Source organism: Pagrus major, chromosome 5 (genome assembly GCF_040436345.1).
Source record: "Pagrus major chromosome 5, Pma_NU_1.0".
NCBI classification, from domain to species: Eukaryota; Metazoa; Chordata; class Actinopteri; order Spariformes; family Sparidae; genus Pagrus; species Pagrus major.
Window position 1 is genome coordinate 10,328,129 of NC_133219.1, and position 19,910 is coordinate 10,348,038.

Consider the following 19,910-nt stretch of genomic DNA (forward strand, 5'->3'; position numbering starts at 1 on the left):
AGACAGATCCTTGGTCCCCCTGCGGTCCCCGGGGTCAGGGTTGGCACAATGCGTGATGTCAGCACAAAAACTGCCCCACCGCTTATAAAACAGACCTGTGCCATCCACACAGCATCTGCTTTGTATTAGGCTCTTTGAAGGAAGCATTTGGGTCAGTGGATGCGAAACGGACCACCTCTCTGTTATAAGGGGTTAGGAGAAGAGAGGGTTGGATGCTTGCTACCATCCATCTTAAAGATTGTGGTCTTAGCGATGTTAGGCAATCATTTGGAAACATTGGAAGTGGATTTGAGGCACAACGATTTACTGGAGAAGTAGTGTGTGAGAAGTCAAACCTTTTGTTCCGAAAACTGAAAGCAGAGATGACATAAAGAGACTGAGATTAAATGAGAAATGTGTGATTCTACATGATGAAATTTTTAGCAAAGTTTGCAGGCTGTGGTCAAAGATGTATTGCCATGACTAAAGCAGACATTTGGTACCTTAACCATGGAATATAGCTGAATTAGGCAGGCGAGTGGATATGCACTAGCAGGTGTCCAGATGCTTTGAAATTGCACACACCCTCAGGTGCACTATTACCCTGCAATATTATAGAACTATACTGTGTAAAGTGCGAGAGAGAGGGTTTATAGCATTTCATTCAAGCTCTTGGTCAGTGGTGCAGGAAGTTCCCAAAACCAGGAGAGAGAGGGCGGATAACAGGATTTATTCAGCTCCGGCCCTTCTTTGTCCTGCCACACACTCACCTCTCTTCCCCCTTAGCCTCACCCTCTGTTCCCCACTGTCCAGCCCCGCTACCCACTGGCTCTAAATCCTATTTTGATGGATTTCCCAGCAATTTCTCCACTGCTGGAACGTGTGAGACACACACACACACACACACACACACACACACACACATTTGTGTGCCCCTTGACATAAACCTCATTACACAGACTCACACACATGCTGTCACACACACACCTATAACATCTGCATCACTTGAATGTGACTATCTGTCAACCAACAATTTTGAACGCTGATACAGTGTTTTGCTTGTTCTCCTGTCTAAGATGACAAGCTGATTGATGGATGGCTGCTGTAAAAACACCAGCCAATACTGAGAATAACTCAGATTGATATAACAGTAATGGAACATATGAAAAAATGGGATATTTTCAATGTCCAACTTTCCTAAACGATTTCTGCTTATGAGAAAAGACCCAAACAGCATGACTTCATCCACCGTAGCTGCGGATGTTCTTTTTCAACCTTGTAATTAAGAGCAAATATTTTTTTTTAGAGTCCTCACGTGTTCATACTGTTGGCAAGGCTGCGTGGTGCAGATTATGAATGGGATGGGTAGAAAGCAGCAGGGAGGGGAAAGACATGACGAAGTAGCCGCAGTTTAGCTTTAAGATGGCTCCACCCCACTTGTCATGCTGTGTTGTTTTGTTGTGTTAACCATGACAACTGTCTGAGTGGCTCCATCCAGCTTAAGGATTATTCTGGGTGAGAGAGCTGGGCAGGATGGACAGGGGGAGAGGAGAGGAGAGGGAGAGCAGAGGGCAGATGAGGAGAGGAGTTGAGAGGCAGAGGGGTGTAGAAGAGACAAACTGAGAAGTGAGGATGATTGGAGGAAGCAGGGGGGCAAAAAAGATAATTAGAGACAGAGAGAAGAAAGTGTTGGCAGCGCAGGATTATAACTTCATGCTGAATTACTGAAACTACCTTGAGTGATCATATTTATTCTAGCATGGCAATATATTCATGTGGTCCTCAAGAATTAACTACACCAACAACTGCCTCAACAGTTATGACAACATGAGGACAACAGCCGTTGGAATTATGGAATAATGTTATGAATCATTTCGACCACAGTGACCAGCGAGCCTGCCAGTCAGCCTGGCTGCACATTTTCAAAAGTTAGGCCTTTTGAACATCTGGCCACTCGATACTGTCTGTGGATCACATTAGTTTTAATCTAAACTGACCATATATTGTTTGATTTTAATATCAGCATTCATCAGTGTAAAGAATATGGTGGTATCATATTTGAATTTGAGATGCTTGTAAAGTGAATGTTTTACTCATCATGGACGATGTCTGTGACAAGAGTTGTTCTTGATCTTTGTAAATATGGCTGGGAAGCTTTCCCATTGTCCTCATCTCTGTTGTTTCATCTTAATATTGAATCACAGAGGTCTCTAAATGAAGATTTTGATGTTATGTGAGTTTTCTGCAATGCGATTTGCCTTTATAGTGGCGATTAGTAGGTGCACATTAACATTTCTGACTCAGAATGTGTGCAGTGTGATTGTGTATCAGAACAGATCTCTAAAACACAAAATCTTGGGTCTATTTATGTATGCCCAGAATGAACTCAAAGCTCACTTTCTCGAGCTTTCTTAATTTGTAAAACTCCTCAAAATGTACCCATATTGGCCTCTGCTTTATTTCAGTATATTTTGTCTATATTCTCTGCATCTTTATTAATGTTTCCCTCTTTTTCGTAGGAATGCTCCCTGTCCTCCTGCTAGCTGGGTTGATTCTGGCTCGGTCCATCCCTGGCACTACGTCTGAGTCAGCCACGCTGCGGTTCCTGGGGCAGACTGACTTTGTGGTCAACGAGAGCAGCACAGCTGTGGTCCGGCTGGTCGTGGAGAGAGTGGGAGATCCGGTCAATGTGACGGCTTTGGTTCTGGTAAGACTCGGGACAAGCTCATTACGGATGACTCATTGTGTATACATGCTCATCTATTCTGCCTGTATCTCATCACCTTGCTGTGTTGCTGGGCTGTCACCTGTATGCCCAGTGAGGAAGAGAATCAGAATCTTTTTTGCCAGACAGGGGCTAGTGTGCAGACCCAGTGTGTCAGCAGAAACTGTCTTGGAAATCACACAGTGTGTTTTGGCTTTACGTCCTTCACATGGCTAGTGTCAGCTGCTCACAGTTGGTGTCTGGTAAGGCGAGCTGGTCGTGCAGTGAAGTATGGTTGGGGGGGTTCCTATGCCTCTTGATATCTTTACCATATTTCTTTTTGAAAGAAACTATTAAACTTTGATTCCTGGGCTTCCTTATTAGTTAATGAAATAGTGCGTAATATCAGGATTTCCTTGGGCATAGACAAAAGCACAGCAAAACTTAAGATCAAGCAGATAAAGGCATCAGTAGAAAGGAAGGAAAGAGACAGGAGTACAAATTTTTGCCTGGGGAAAGAGCCGTTACAGGCAAAAAAAAATCAAGCCTGTAACACAAATCATGTACCTGCAGCATCCTGGGTTTAAACAGATCTTTGATCTGCAATGCCATGTTGTCTCCCATTTCTCTTGTGCCTTTCCTGTTTCTCTCCTTCGTACTTTTTCAAATAAATGCAAAAAGGATCTCAAACAAACAGAAAAGAAAGAAGCTCACTTTAGTGAAATGATGAATGATACAATTATCATTCTATTCTCATTCAATTATTATATTTCCTTGTTTTACCCAGCTAGAGGGAGTCGACACAGGAGACTTTGAAGCTGTTAACGCTGCAGCCTTCTTGCTGTCCACTGAGTCCCGTAAGACCATCTTCATTGCTGTGAAAGATGACAACTTGCCTGAAGCCGATGAGACATTTACATTCAACCTTACAGTCCAGGTAAAGTCAAATGATGGTCTGAAAGTTAATGTCTGTCACAGAATGTCTGTGTTTGCCAACTTTTCCTTTGCATTTTGTGCCAAATGTCTGTTTCTTTATTGAAGACGACTCCCTGTTAAGTTCCCACTCACCTCCCAAGCTTCCTCTCCACAAAGTCCTGCTGTTCTAATTCTTCCCCTGACCGTCTTAAACCCCAACCCCAGCTACTAAGCAATAGAGAGCGGGGGTGGCAGCCACAGTAACCCTGGGAGGCTCTGAGCTGCAACGTCTTTGATGTGTCTGCTCTACAGGACTTTGTCAGGGCTGGCCTGGGTGGGGCCAAATGGTATGTGCGTCTCTGAGGTTCCCCACTAAAAGACACCTTTGTGAAAAGAAACTAACTTTGACAGCCACAGAATCCACACACAGTAGATTAAAGTAATTCCCTCATTCACTGTCCCCATTGACTTTGATGGGCATGTCCGTTCCGTGGATTCCAATTCTGTATATGTTGTGTGTTCACCATTGCAATTTACACACCATTGCAGATGAAAGCTCGGTCTGTTATAATGAATGAATGGATTCACAACCAAGTACACTGAAATCTTTTCATGCATGTTGAGACTTTTTTGCTGACACTACCAAACACACCATATCATACAACAGAAGGTGCAACTTGCTTCTTAAGGCTGTAATATGAATAACAGACAGATGGCTTTTGTAGCATGTTACTGTGATTCTGCTCTTGCACATAGTCTTGATGTTGGACAGCTATAGGTATTTTAAAGTTTAAAAATTATTTTTAATGCGTTTACATTGTAAATCCTTGTCAAAGGATTTACCATCACAGCCCAGGATGCCTCACACCTAGAGACTATCTCCATGGTTTCATGTAGCCTTTAGCTGTCAAGTTTGATTGATGAGCTGGGGGGGCCTGGTCCCGCTGTCTGCCCGTCTTATCCCTCACTAAAAGACCTAAGACAAAGGTCACTGTGAATCACTGATTGTCAGCTATGTACATTCACTAAACAGCAACAACTCAACAACTGAACAGCTGTCGGCAAGAGTAACTTTCCTCACAACATTTTCAATTTGACACTGCATTTTTGGGACATCTGGTTAAAATCCAGTAGTACAAGCCCATATTTAGCCTGCTACTAGAGTGAAAGACCAGATGAGGCCCACTTAGCCCTTCTGTTTACACTACAGCGGAGACAAAGCTTTGGCCAAATGCTACCCTATCAGTTTACTGAACTACTGTCTGGAGGATGGATGTGCACTACAAAGGGGTGTCATAGATCAAGCACAAGTAAGAAATAACAGGTTGATCAGGGTACATTTATCATTTCTGACAGTTAAATGTGTAAAATATGTTTCAAGAGGAAATATTTAACGAACTTTGTTCGAAGTGAGTCTGACAGAATAAGACCTCTCATTTAAAAATAGTGTAAAATTGTTATGGAGCAGAGCAGGTGCAGCGTCTGAGCGCCATGGGTCGTACCATATTAGGTTATGGGAAGCAGGGTTTCTGTAGAGCTACATGGGTATAAAAAAGCTGGTCTGTAACTAGCTAATTTGTTAGCATGAATTGCTGTATATTTTAGTATGTTTGGGAACACAAGAGTGTGTGCATATGTGTGTGAGCAGCTTCCTGGCTCGGCCAGTGGCTTGGCTTTGTGAAAGCATGTGGATTCTGTGTCTGTGAGTTGACCGCTACAAGAGCTCAGCAGCGGAAAGAAAGCTCTGTTACAGCTGGGAGAAGCACTGTTTGAATAGAGGGATGAATGCAAGAGGCCTGAGCGCTTTCTTGTTTTTCATTTTCTCCTTTGCTTGCTCTCACCTTAACATGCGCACACACACATGCATAAAGTGGTTTTTCTCAGCTTTCAATTGGATTGTGTTTGGCTGAAAAAATGGAAAACGTTTTGAAATTGTGTTTGAGGGAGAAAATTGTGTTTCTGTTTATCATCATGTCAAGACTCTCACAGTCTCGTATTCATTTTCCAGACGCCCGCACATATGCTAATTAGCCTGTGTCCAGATGTTTGTACGTTGCAAAGGGATTTTGGAAGTTTTGGTGGAAACCTGTGCACTTGAGCTCAAACAAGGTGGTTGTCAGCACAGTTGGTCCATGAGATACTTGTGAAAACATTGGTGAGCTCACTAATGGAAACCTTGGAAAGTTTCACCAAATAACAAGGCTGTGGTCTTTCTCTTTAAGAGCGTTCAGAAAAAGGAAAACCCTTGCACAGATCATAGGTTATGGTTCTTTTTGTCAAGTTAAAAACACAGAGTGTAAGCTTTGTGAAGTCACCGTGTGATTTTAAGCCTGCTGAGATTTAAAGTTTGTCAAGTCTTAGTGTCGAATCACAGAGCACAGCACCAGTCCTGAAGAGGTATCCTGCTGTGAAATAACCTGACAAATCAACTGGGCTGAGACCAGTACTTCCTGTCTTTGTGCCTTCTCACTGGGGCTTCTCAGTGGGAGCACAGAAATGAAGTGAAGACAGTGGATAAGGCAGGCACACTGGTTTTGGGGGAGGTTAAGATGTGTTCAGGTGCATATATGCTGTACTGTATATCTGGCCTGGTTATATCTAACCATTTAAATTCTCCCTGCTTTCCAGAGCTCCTCTAATGGCGTGACACTGGGAACACCAAACAAGGCAACCATCACCATCCTATCCAATGACAATGCCTTTGGAATAATTGCCTTCAACTCAGTAAGAATCGCTCGTAATCCACATGCATCTTATTCAGTCTACATCAGTTTATCATAGTTTCTTACATGATTTTATAATGTAAATGTATCATTGATTAAAGTTCAGTACAGTCTTTGCAGTTATTCTTCTAGATGTGTACACACTCTTAGTGCTGAAACAGCAGCAGCTTTGAGTAAACGCAGTTACACAAGGCAAGAATTTTTCTATTTATACAAATTATTTTGAAAATGGGAAATTTTCAGGTTCTTCTCAGGACAAACTGCCTGGACTCTTCTCTTAAACCTTTGGGAAACTGTCAGCTTCTTTTTAAGGGTATAAGAAGTGTTAAATTGACTGCCCTTTACTTAAAGGGATAGTTCGGATTTTTTGACATGAAGTTGTATGACATCCTAACCATCAGTGTCGTGCATCAGCAGTGACTTTTCCCCCCACTGCGTCCTGTGAGCCGAGGTCTGTCCCGCTGTTGTTGCTGAAGAAAGCAGTTCTGGCTAGTTTGCGGGGTCACGAAGATAAAGCGTTTTGCTTCAAAAAACAATATCCGTTCAAAAGAGTAAAACATTTGCATCACAAAATCGTTTACGACAAAAAAGTCAGACCTCACGATCACCTGGCACTATTTCCCCTCCCTTCGTATCAGTGCGCGCTTCCGCCTGTTGACACACCGCACCGCTCCGTCAGCTGTTTCACGGTGTTTACTTGCTCGGATGTGCGAGAGAGCTAACGAGAGAGCTAACGTGAGAGCTAACGTGAGAGCTAACGTGAGTACTAGCGAGATTATTAGACAAGAGGATATATAAAAATGGTGCGGATTTGCGATTATCCGGGTTGCAACAACAAAGATCACACCAAGTCGCCGTATATATTTCACCGCTTTCCTGTCAAGGACATTGCTATTAGGCAACTTTGGCTTCTTGCCATAGGCTTGAACATTGAAGCGAGACTGCCAAGGGTGAAAAAGCTTTGTGTGTGTAGTGCACACTTCAGCAAGGACGATTATTTTCCTACACACCCAGGAAAGAGGAAGAAACATGTTTTGAAGAGTGCTGCTGTGCCACGACCCCAGGTAAGAACAACTATCTACAAGCTAAAGATGGTGCCTTTTTATATGATGACTGTTATTATTATTGTCAGCAACTATGTACTGTCTGTACAGGTCCAACTTCAGCTTGGACCGCTTCTCTGTCTCTCTCCTCTCTCTCTGCCCGTTCTAACTCCCATTTGACGAAGCTCTGTGTCTGTGTATTCGGGTTCATAAAGATATCCCTTTGGCTCTGTGGTAAAAGGAATGTCTTCATCACTCGTTTTGTAGTCAGACATATTTACGTTTACCATCCGAGCATGTAAACACCGTGAAACAGCTGACGGAGCGGTGCGGTGTGTCAACAGGCGGAAGCGCGCAGTGATACGAAGGGAGGGGAAATAGTGCCAGGTGATCGTGAGGTCTGACTTTTTTGTCGTAAACGATTTTGTGATGCAAATGTTTTACTCTTTTGAACGGATATAGTTTTTTGAAGCAAAACGCTTTATCTTCGTGACCCCGCAAACTAGCCGTAACTACTTTCTTCAGCAACAACAGCGGGACAGACCTCGGCTCACAGGACGCAGTGGGGGAAAAGTCACTGCTGATGCACGACACTGATGGTGAGGATGTCATACAACTTCATGTCAAAAAATCCGAACTATCCCTTTAAATTCCTGCCACAGCTACACTTATTGATAACATATTCCTCCTACTATCAATATATTTATCCGGCTCCAGTCATGTTCCCACTTTATGCACACTGCATCCAGTTGGTACCTGTGGTCACCAGAATTGTAATACTTAGCCGGCCACAACAACCTACACTTGAATTTGTGACCAGTGAAATAAGAAGTGAGCCCACTGATGTGAGTAAGTAGTAACAGAAGTAGAGTAATTTGGACCCATATCTGCAGACTGGGGTTCAATCATGCCAGTATTGTGGTTGTGGGAAAAGTGACCATCTAGTGGTTGTGGGTTTCCAGGGGCAATTAAAACCACAACACTCCCTGGTTTCACTTATCAGTGGGAGTTTACAACGTTTCCATGGTAGCTGTGGTATATTGGGAACTGTTTGCCCTACCAACCCCAGATGGTCTCACATGCTGTATAATGATTTGGCTTGCTTAGAATCAATAAAGGCCTCCTGGCCTTGGGAGATGTGTTTATGTTAGAGTACTGAATTAATTTCTGTACAGCATTTCTTTGCTTGATTTTCTTCTTCTGTGTTTGCATTCTCCTGAATTTCTTTGGTTATGGCAAATTGAGCTGGAATAATGAGGGACAACAGAAGGGGATTTGATTTCCAAATCTTAAGACCACAATAAGGACTACCAAATGCAGTGAAATTAATTATCACTCCATGTTAGCATGGAATATAGCCTTCAGGGCTGCATCAGATTTATTTACTGAAACATAACACAATGGATTATGTAGCTTTCACTGCTTTATCCCCACTCTCTTCCAATTCAAATAATTTTCATTACTTTATTAGCATTACCTTTCATCAAAAAACATATTTTCAAAGCAGTTTACAAATTAATCATTTGTTAAAACACATATAGATTAGAAAATATTTATTCACTATAATAAGTTATGATGAGTACCTGTAACAATGTGCAGCAATTCCAAAATTGAGAGGACAGACCTCAAAACATATAAAAACAAATTCTCAACATTCTCTTGGTTACATTATTATGTTGGCAGTAGGCTGGCTGTACCTGATTAGGATCTGTCTTTGATTTGTCAGTAAAGAGATATTCATCTCATGTGTACTCTCTGTTCAGGGTCTATTTACACTTGTGTTTTGGTTTGTTATTGCAATATTTCAAATATGAGGCCTTTTTTGTTTCATGATTTAATTTATTAAAATTGGGAACAAGAAACAGCTGAAATTTATTGAATTGAACTAATTGGGGTTCTGTTTCTGTTTGTCTGGTTTTTTGCTGTCTCACTCTTTTCATCACAGACTGAAGAGATTGTAGCCGATGAGCCAAGAGGAAGGAACCATTATGTGCCTTTCACCCTGATTAGAGAAAAGGGAACATTTGGGACCGTGACCGTGAACTATGAGGTGAGAGGGATGCACTGTACATGACACCAAAGAAGAAAGTACTTAAAAGGATGTGACGTTAATGTTATGTAGGAAATAGTCCATTGTTTATGTTCAGCATATTAATGATAAATGGGCATGCTTGAATATAAACATCACCGTAACTCCTCCTGTTCAGATTTCTGGAGGTCCTAACCCTGCCATTGAGGATCTCAGTCCAGACAGAGGGAACATCACCATTCCTGTAGGACAGGCTGTAGTGCACTTCAGTGTCCTTATCCAGGATGACCAGGTATTGAATAAAATCTTCTTTTAAGCAAATTGACACAAACTAATCCATATGTGGGCACATATAAAGATTACCTTGCATTGATCTGTCTTTTACAGACATTGTTAGTTAGTAATTATTGGAAAGTGTATTGTGGCAAAGAATATATGCCCTGATGGGTTTGTCATTCTTAAAGGTCAGATTTTCAAAGTGTGAAAGAAGCAAACAGGTTTGTTATGTACTCAGCTGCTTAAATGTACAACCTTATGTGAATGTGTCTCCTTCTCTTTGTTTGTCAGATCCCAGAGGATGATGAGGTGTTCTTAGTCAGGCTAACTGGTGTGGCAGGTGGAGCCCTCCTCAGGCCCAATGCCAGCAGTGTCCAGCTGAGAATCCGGCGTAATGACAGCCCACTGCGGTTCTCCCACTCCATCATGGCTGTGCAAGAATCAGCTGGAGTCATTGCCCTCAATGTGACCCGTGGACGGTTGACTGAGGATGGGTCACTCATCGGCTCCGTTGACACCGAGGTTCATTTCTATCAATTCAGTCTTTTGTTTACCTTAAGTTTTAAAGAATAGGGCGCAGCCACTTTAATTATATAGGTACAGTATATACAGTATATAGTGCAATTTTGTTTAAACCATCTGGACTATACTGTCTTTAGGTCTCTGTAGATTACATGGTGGTGAGTGGTGAAGTACTGGGCAGCGCCACACCAGCTGTGGATTTCCTTGACCTTCAGCCAGTCAGGACAGTTACGTTCCCTCCATTTGTCTACAAGAGCAGCCTGCTGTTCAAAATCAGTGATGACGACTTGCCAGAAATTGCAGAATCCTTCCATCTGGTCTTGCTGGAAGAGACCATCAGAGGAGATGCAGTGCTAGTACCACCCAACGCTGTCCTGGTGACCATTGAGCCCAATGATAAGCCTCACGGTGTCCTGTCAATCAGCAGCAGTGCGGTCATTCAGCCAATCACCATTAATGAAGACTTGACACAGAGGTGGATAAATTACTAATAATGGGATGACATTTGTATTTCATCCCATTGAATGAGTATTATAACGTCTGTCTAAATATAAGTATCAAAAATTAACACACCCAGTTATGTCTTCAACCATCTCTATTTTGTTCCTCTATCATTTCCCGTAGATTTGAAGGCATCATTATTGTAAGAAATGGAGGCAGCTATGGTGCTGTGTCCGCTAACTGGTCCATCAGTAGGAACTCCAGTGACCTCTCCCCAGTGTCAAAAGATTTGACGCCTGCGGAGGGTACAGTGAGATTTGCTGCCGGTCAGGTGACAGCTGTGATTCCAATAAACATTGTGGCGGAAGATCTACCTGAAGAAGCAGAGGCTTTTCTCCTCAAGCTGCTGCCCAATACCGTGACTGGAAATGCAGAGGTCGACGAACCAATGGAGGTCAGTTCAGAGAAGCTATTTGATAGGCCAATTAAATTCATTTATTTATAGATGCTCTGTGTTGCTGTTATGAGTTTGTAACATAGAGAGATCAGAGAGACAGAAGGCTGCACTTGTTGGGGAACATATCCTCCAGATGTGCATGTGTTATGCATGTGTGAGTGTTTGCGTGTGACCTGCTGTAATGTACAGTGGCAAACTTGGCACATTCTGCAAAAATCGACCCCTTGGTGTGTCACTTTGCTCTGTGGGTGTTCCTTTAATGTGGCTAAATCAAAACAAAGCGGAAACAGCAGGCACACTCTGTGTGTGGTGTCTCTGTGTTGTTTTTTTTCTTTGAGAAGGCGTGGGTGAAGTGGTAACAGGTTTTTTATAGCTTCCATCTTTGTCCAAGCCTCTTGGCAATGTGTGAAAGCAGTGGGCAGATCTAAGTCTTGTTTATGTTGAAGGCATGAGATGAGACGCATACACACTTAACTTTGGTCACATACAAACACACACCAGAGCACCACCTCAGGTTGTGAGGTTATAGGGTCTGTTTGCCATCTGTGCACAAAGAGTTGATTCAAAAGAAATTACTTAAGGATTAGGCTGTCAGACAACTTAATAAGTGTTGATTGTCATTAATGTTGCAATTGATATATCACACACATTACATCTAATGTGTTTATTGATTTACAGCCGTAAATCGCCTATTGTGAGCATGCCAGGCCATGCATCAGACAAGTATGGGTTTCAGGGAGATGAATGAGCCTCAGTTGAAACGCTCATGAAAACTACTCTAGCAGGCTTAGCAGAGTTAATTAAAGAGGATGCCTCTCTAAAGTTAGCTCAGGACTCTGTTTTACTACTTTCAGTCTCACTTGTTTTCTTCCCTCTCTCTCTTCATCACCTCTCCTTTCTTCTTATGATCCAAGATGGAGTCTTAGTAACACAAAAACAGGATACACAACAACATCCTTCAAAGTAATTGATGGTAAATCTTGGCTTCATTGCAATTATCTCCTTACATCCCAAAGATCAGTCATCTTCCTCCTCATTGCACAGGCAACCGCACACTTCCTGGATGGAGGTGCTCCCTCGTAGGCAGTGCAGCTAAAGCCCATGTGTCAAAGTTGTGAAATCCCATTCTCTTTCAGCAAGCAAAGTATATAAAACCTAAAAAGGTTGTAAATTTTAAATATGAACACATTATGTAATTTATCATCATCAGCTTCAACTCAAGCATTCATTTGATTAAAGTAAATTGATTAAAGTTTGATTTGATGGAGCTTTCAGGGGTGGGCAACCTGCAGAATAACAGGAAACTGTGAGGCACCATTTAAGACAGTAAGTAAGTAGTATGAGTATAAGTTACAGTTAATCCACATAAATATAACCTTTCCCTGTTTTGTGTTTCAGAGGAGATACAGAGAATGTGTTTGTGATCATTCCCTCATCAGTCACAGTCACAAAGTCCAAATGAGCTTTCAGTTTTGATCATCAAAATTAAAAGCATTAAAAGCAGCTTTATTGATTTGTGTGGGAAGAGGGTTTTATTTGTGGGAGAAAACCTGAACTGAACAGAAGTGGTACCATTGCAAGAGATGCTTAATCTATATGTTTGAGAAGATAATTTACTCATGGCATATTTGAAAACTGAACCGATTTTTTGTTGTTTATTGTTGCATCCCTGAAAGGTGGTATTGTTTAGAATCTTTGAAGTCTGAGGCACCCAAGAGGGTAGTATGTACTGCCTTGATGAAGGCTTTAATAGATGAAGTGCGTATTGTGTGTGCATGTTTTTACTGTTATTTTGATTCATAGCCAAGATAAATTTAAGTATTTTTAACTCATTACCCCCTTGAGTGGCTCAGACTGTTTTAACAGTGTTAACTCTAACCTGTAATCGGAAAAAGTGAAGTTGTGGTTGTGAAAAACACTTCTTCAAAAGAAAATTTAAGTTGTCGAGACATAAAACAAATGAACTGTTGATTAAATCCAAATGGGATAGTCTAACAATGCCATACTGAAAAAATAATATTTCTGTTGATTTGAATCATGGATTTGGTGGACCATGACACCCTTAGTCAGAATATAACATATGCCTACCTCTGCCTTCTTTTGCTGATTTGTTTTTTTTCTCCTCCTCTTCATCTTGTCCTTTCTTTTCTCTTACCCCAGATCGTGTTCTACATCCAGGATAGTGACGATGTCTATGGTCTTTTTCGGTTTGACCCAGCAAAAGAGCAAAGCATCCAGAGTCAACCCGAGGGCCGCTTCCTGTCGCTAAATTTCCTTCGAGAGGGTGGTACCCTGGGTGATGTGTCCATGACCCTCACCGCCCTCTACGTTCCTGCAGGCCCAATAGACCCAGCACTGGCCCGTGACCAGGTTCTGAATGTTAGCAGGTCCATTAAAGTGGTGTTTACTCGTGAGCGGATGGTACACGTCATACTGCCAATCAGGAATGATGCCTTTCTTCAGAATGGAGCTCATTTCTTAATACAGGTAATAAGGACACAATATGAATATGTGATGTTAATGATTTGTAAGTTATAATTTGGGCAGTGTTTTGCTTGTTTTGCATGTCCAAAAATGTGCTCTTTCTCTTTGTGTTTGTACTTTCTGCCCAATCAGTGCCATCCAAAGTTTAAGTGCCTCATTTGCATGTGTGAATGGTTTGACACTGGCACTCAAATCTGGCATCTTGCTATGGGACTGTCCTAACTAACAACACCACCTAGCTCTTAAAACAAGCAAAAACGTATAAGAAAAGCCCTTTTCACATTCTGTAGAGCCACCCTTTAACACATGCATGCACAAACATAATAGGAGGAAATCGTGCACTGACGAGTAACAAAACAGAAATAATTAGATGGTGAAGAAAGAGCCGTATTGTATAGAGAAATGAATATTTGAAAAGTGAGTAATACTTACTCAGTTTTCAAATCTTTCTCTCTAAACAGCTATCCCCTTGTTGCCATGTTTGGGCCTTTTATTAATTGATTTGTTTCTTCTTTTTCCTCTAGTTGAATACACTGGAGCTAGTTGATATCAGTCCTCCAATTCCTTCAAACAGCCCGAGGTTTGGGGGACCTCGGAACCTGACCTTGACTATCACCCCAGACATTGCTAACGGAGAAATCGGCTTTATAAGTAACACCACAGTAGTGGTTTATGAACCAGAGGACAGCAATACCAGCACAGTAAGATGTGATCTTTGTTTACAGCAGTATTGCCTGTTAAGTTATGTGATGCTTGTCTCTATTGGCTGTCAGAGTTCAGTATCATGTGAAACATAAAATATCTATAATGTACCGTAATTTGTTTTAACATCATGCTATTGTCATTTTGTGAAAGTAAGTATGAGATTTAATTAATGTTGGAGATCTCAATTTGAAGGAAAACTCCTGAGTTGTTGTTTACTCCGACTCTAACCTGTGTTCAGAAAGTGAGTTTTCTATATGTGCATGTATGGGAGGTTAATTGTAATGATGTTTGGCGCTGCAGGTTAGCCTCCCTCTGCGGCGTGACGGAACAGACGGTCAGGCTGAAGTGTTCTGGAGTCTTCAGCCAATTGGAGCCAACCATGTGAATATAACTGAAAAAGACCTGGAGCCTCTAAGTGGCTCCGTGGTCTTCCTCTCAGGGCAGAGTGATGCCTCCATCAACTTCACTATCATGGCTGACGACATCCCTGAAGTCAACGAGACCTTACTGCTCTCTTTGGATAGGTAGGGTTATTAAACTCTGGGATAAGTTACAGTTAACAAACATGATAATTGTTCATTTTGATAATTAGAATCAAGGCGTATTAGTCCCTTCTGTTCTGCCCATAAACATGACTGTAATACATACATGTTTTAAAGTCAATTTATACAATGAGTGAGTCCAGTGGATTTGGAAAGGTGGATGCTATCATATCCCAACCCTCTGGTTTGCTGGAGATGTGTGTATGCGTGTGTGTTTGTGGTAACGGTTTGGGGGTTGATTCATCTGGTAGTCTATGTTCTGATGAGAATGGCAGCTCTCTCTCCCTCCCACTCCTCCCCTGCAGGGTGGAGACTGCACGCTTTATAGTGTACTTTGGGTAAGTGGAGAGTGGAATGAACCTGGGCCTTTTGTGTGGTGTGAATCAGGACTTTGTTTTTCAGAGAAGGGCCTACTTCAGAGTTTCTGGGGTCTTTGGTCGACGTGGGGATGAGGGGGACTGGGGTGGGGAGGGGGATTCAGCGATGGTGTGAAAAAAGGGAGCCCAAAGGAGAGTGGTTGTTGAGGGTAAATAGAGAATCTTCTTTATGTGTTGCGGTCTAATTTAACCAGGCTTGATTGTGCACCCTTTTAAAGATGTCAGTGTTTGTATGCATGCAGTGCTTTAGCCGTGACTGTTTGTTTGGAGTTCTTCATTCTGTCATGTCTTTGTCTTTAATTTGCCCGTCATGTGATGCTTACTTGGCTCCAATTTTCTCAACATACACACACATACATACACCCCTGTGGAGCAATAAAGAGGCAGGCATGGCGTTGACTGACATTGTTATTAAAAGTGGGCTGAACAGCAGGACCTCAGCATATAGAGCCAATAATGGATTAGCGTCACACAATACAAAGAATGCTTTATAAAATTTAGATTAAAGTTGAGCTGCTTTCTCATGTAATCAGACAACAACAAAAACAGTTTAAGAAACCTTCATGTCAGAGTTTTTATTACTGCACATTTGGGGTGATCTTCATATGCCGTGTATATTTACACCAAAAGCAGTGTTTTATTAGGGAAAACATAATAACTTGAGTATTGAGTTGAGTTTTAGTAGCGGTCACTTGCTATGATTTAATACTCCTTATGTGCGTATGTATTCCAGGAGTAATGTTGAGAATCAGATCCTGAAAGCTGGCTTCACCAGCAGAGAGATTGTCATCATGGAGAACGATGACCCTGGGGGAGTCTTTGAGTTCTCGCCATCCTCCAGAGGTCCATGGCTCATCAATGTAAGTCTTGCTTGAAACTGCAACTCAAATCTAGGATTTTACCTACATTTGTTAGTGTAATTAAAATATCTACCCAGCAACAAATAGTTGCCACAATTCCACCCAAAGTCCCTTATACCCCTTTACATATATGCCTTACAGTAAAGCTCCTGCCTGGTGACACTCACAGCTGCTAGCACCCGGGTAACATCTAGTCAAATTAGCCAACTTGTTGACGTCTATTGTTAGCTACATGTTGACAGACACTGAAGGAAATATATGATATATATATAGTCCTAGGAACTACTTTTCAAGGAGCCAAATGTTCCTAAAATGTTGTATAAGTCTGGAGACTTGCGAAGATTAGGAAAATTAGTCCACTGACATGAAAAAGCACCCAAGGGTAATGGTTAAGGCCTGGAATTTGTCATCAGTCGCCATTTGAACAACAATTTTAAAAAAACAAACTGGTTTGCAGCTGTAGATTTTTAAAAATGGTAGCAATGCCAGCAGTGCCAATTCAGAAATGTTCAGTGTTGCAAGTCCCATCCTCAAAAGTTTCTGTACTTTTGGAAAGTACTATTCTTCAAGCAGAGACTTTTTGAGGGGTAAATAAATGTCCCCAGAACTTAATTTAGTCCCTGTTCCCTGCAGCGGAAACACAACGAGTTCCTCCAAAGGTTTCCCTGGGGAAAGGCTAATGTGAAGTAATTGTTACATTAAATGCCACATATCTTTATTTAGTCTGTTGTCTCTGTTTCTGGTCACATGATATCTGTAAACTCTAAACTTTTCCTAGGAGGGGGAAGCTGTGGAGCTGCATGTGGTCAGAGCCCAGGGGCAGCTGCTGAAACAGCTGGTGCGGTATGCTGTCATGCCCTCAGGCAACGCTGAATTCTATGGTGCCACAGGCATCCTGGAGTTTAAACCAGGAGAGAGAGAGGTGGTGGTGGCACTAGTGGCAAGGCCTGATGGTGTGCCTGAGGTAAGAACAAGGTCAATTCAATGACCACTGAAATTTATATAAGCATTTCATTCACAAAAAAATAAAGTCCTCCCAGTCTAAAAGTAGTAAATGTATGTTTAAGCAAGTGAAATAAGTATTTTAATAGGCTAAATTAGAAAAAAAAATGCCTTAAATCTGTATTTCTGTGTGTGTTTTTGTGCGCATGTGTGTGTCAATACAGCTGGACGAGACTTTCTCTGTGGTACTAAGTAGCCACAGCACTCCACCCAGTCGCCTAGGCAACCACAGAGAGGTCAACATCACAGTGCGGAAAAACGACGACCCCTTTGGCGTCATTGAGTTCATCCAGCCGGGATTGACGTTGGCTATCAATGAGAGCAAAGGGGACGAGATGCATCAGGGTACTTTGAAGTAGCAGTCCTTCAGATAAAAGTGATACTTTCCCATGTCAAGTGGTTTCTCATTGACACTTAAAATGGACCTAATTGGAGTGAATCACAGGCCTCGCCTGCATGTGGGATGAGCTGGACTATGACAAAAGCTTGTATTTAAAAATGACTTTTATTTGCTAGCTGATTCAAACATGAACAGAGTTTCCTGTATCATGTCTGTCTAATAAGTAAGAATGTATTAATGCAGATAAATGTAATCAGAGATCAAATTAAGACTTTGGTCATCTCGTAGAGCAGGTACTTTGGGCCCAACACAGTAATAATGCAAGCAAAGGTTCAATCTGGTTGCAACAACAGGAAAAACTGAAAAGCTTCTCTCATCCTTTTGTGAATGTATCAACAGTGTTTGCTCCTAGTATACAGGCATACATGGGAGCTATACAAGTTAAAAGAGTTAATGACTTTAAGGAAGGTTTCAGTAACTAAATAATGCATCTCTGTCTATTCTGCTTTTAGCAGTGTACCCTGTAGTGAGGAACAGGGGTCACTTCGGGGAGGTGTCAGTTTCCTGGGTCTTGGAGCCAGCCCTGTCCGGAGACGTCAGCCCCCTCCAGGGAAATATCACCTTCAAGGAAGGGGAGTCCCTCAAAAACCTCACTCTCTTCTCTGTACCCGATGAGGTAAATTGATAAACTAGCATAAAAATTTAAGCAATGCAAATTTGAGTTATATTTCTTTTGTTTGAATTTTAATTCATTTTTATTTAAGATCCCGGAGGACATGGAGAATTTCACCATCACAGTGTTAAATTCTACAGGTGGTGCAAGACTGGGGAGCAAACTCACTGCCAGTTTACAGATTAATAAGAATGATGACCCCATTTACTTTTCTGGTAAGTGTACCGCTCTGGATATTGAAGGATTCCCAGAAAGAGTGTAAAACACATGAATATATTATACCTACATTTATTCACTCCCATGTCTCACCCTGTCCTCAGAACCTGTGGTCGTGCGGCTTCAGGAAGGTGCCGTGGCAAACTTCACTGTTCTAAGGGCAGGGCGTGCAGATTTTGTTGCCACGGTAATGTACCGTGTGGAGTATGGCAATGCGTCGCCAGGTGACGTCACTGTGCTGAGTAATGACACGTTGCTGGTGTTTGACGTTGGTGAATGGATGAAGAACATCTCTGTGGCTGTGGAAGACGACAACATACCGGAGACTGATGAACCTTTTTACATTGTGCTCTACAATGCCACTGGTTAGTATGCGTTTTCTTTTAAACAAGTGTCAGGTATGGTCTATGTCAGGTAATATAGTGGATGTCTTGTATCTTAATATATGCTAGCCGATGATATAATGAAAACAGTATATTCTCCATTCCCTCTGAGGATTAAAGTCAATTGCTTTTCTCATTTTTCAGTGTGATTTATGGAGAAAGAACCAGGCACCTCATTTCAAAACAACATCACCTCCTTCCCTCCTGTTATCCCCTCTTGTCTTAATGCCAGTTGTATATGTACAGAGAGGAGTCGCTGGGTGATTTAGCATTGTCTGTGGTAACACTGAAAGCTCCCCTAATCCCAGTATTGTGTGTCAGGGATGGGAGTGAAAGACCAGTGGGCCCCAACAGGACCTTAATTACCAGACTCCAGACTTTCTAAGACACAAAGACTGCCCACTCCACCGGCCTCTCTCTGTTTACTGATTGACATGGAGTAGAGTCGAGTAAGGGTTAGCCTCTGGTTTATGCCAAGGGATAGTCCTTTATAGTGTTTGTGTTAAAAGTCAATAACCCCCATGTTAGAACTCAATCAGACTTGTACTGGGGCACTGACACCCTTTACAGTGACTTTTTATTAATGAGCAGATTTGCATACTTCTTACTACTGCAACTTGAAAATTGTGCTTGAGTGCTATATCTGCAAAATATTATCCTGTAGTTTATATTCATTCCATGTTTTTATGAAAGCTTAAAATATAAAGGGCTGTGGCTTTGTTCACTTTAACTCCTTTGCTGAGAGCTGCCTTTATTTTGGGATGTTTTTTATGAATGAGAAGCTCTTTCCTCCTGGGCTTGGTTGCCATAGTTATGGTGTGCTATGTTAATGAGACAGCCTCCCCCTGTTGCATAAAATTTAGCATGACAGTAATAATAGGGGCAGTGCAGTCCATCTCAGTCTCTTGAATCTCTATCTATGTGTCAATCTATCTAGCTATCTATCTGTCTATCTACAGTATTTGTTACTTGAGGATACATACTGAAAAAAAACACTGACATGACATCAACATGCTGGTCCTGATCTAACCTGATAATATGCATGTGTACACAGGTGATGCTGTTGTATATGGAGCAGACACAGCTACTGTGGTGATTGAGGCCAACGATGATGCCAATGGCATTTTCTCCCTGGAAGCTATAGAGAGACCTGTCAAAGAGGGGAAGACCAATGATTTTTAGTAAGGAGCAGGTCTACAAGTCATGTTTCTTTTGTACAAAGTACACGTTGTTTCAATA

General features: G+C 41.8%; 1 protein-coding gene across 1 annotated transcript in view; it reads left to right on the plus strand.

Moving 5' to 3' along the window:
* Positions 1–2,500: 2,500 nt before the first annotated feature.
* Positions 2,501–19,910, plus strand: part of adgrv1 (adhesion G protein-coupled receptor V1) — a 110,587-nt gene continuing 93,177 nt past the window's right edge. Inside the window, exons 1-18 of the mRNA XM_073465312.1 lie at positions 2,501–2,686; positions 3,471–3,620; positions 6,227–6,322; positions 9,310–9,414; positions 9,572–9,685; positions 9,961–10,191; positions 10,329–10,666; positions 10,816–11,086; positions 13,250–13,576; positions 14,098–14,274; positions 14,579–14,802; positions 15,931–16,057; positions 16,836–17,021; positions 17,224–17,404; positions 17,912–18,075; positions 18,164–18,287; positions 18,393–18,653; positions 19,726–19,852. Coding sequence (XP_073321413.1) covers positions 2,501–2,686; positions 3,471–3,620; positions 6,227–6,322; positions 9,310–9,414; positions 9,572–9,685; positions 9,961–10,191; positions 10,329–10,666; positions 10,816–11,086; positions 13,250–13,576; positions 14,098–14,274; positions 14,579–14,802; positions 15,931–16,057; positions 16,836–17,021; positions 17,224–17,404; positions 17,912–18,075; positions 18,164–18,287; positions 18,393–18,653; positions 19,726–19,852 — 3,389 coding nt within the window. The remainder of the gene's footprint in view (positions 2,687–3,470; positions 3,621–6,226; positions 6,323–9,309; positions 9,415–9,571; positions 9,686–9,960; positions 10,192–10,328; positions 10,667–10,815; positions 11,087–13,249; positions 13,577–14,097; positions 14,275–14,578; positions 14,803–15,930; positions 16,058–16,835; positions 17,022–17,223; positions 17,405–17,911; positions 18,076–18,163; positions 18,288–18,392; positions 18,654–19,725; positions 19,853–19,910) is intronic.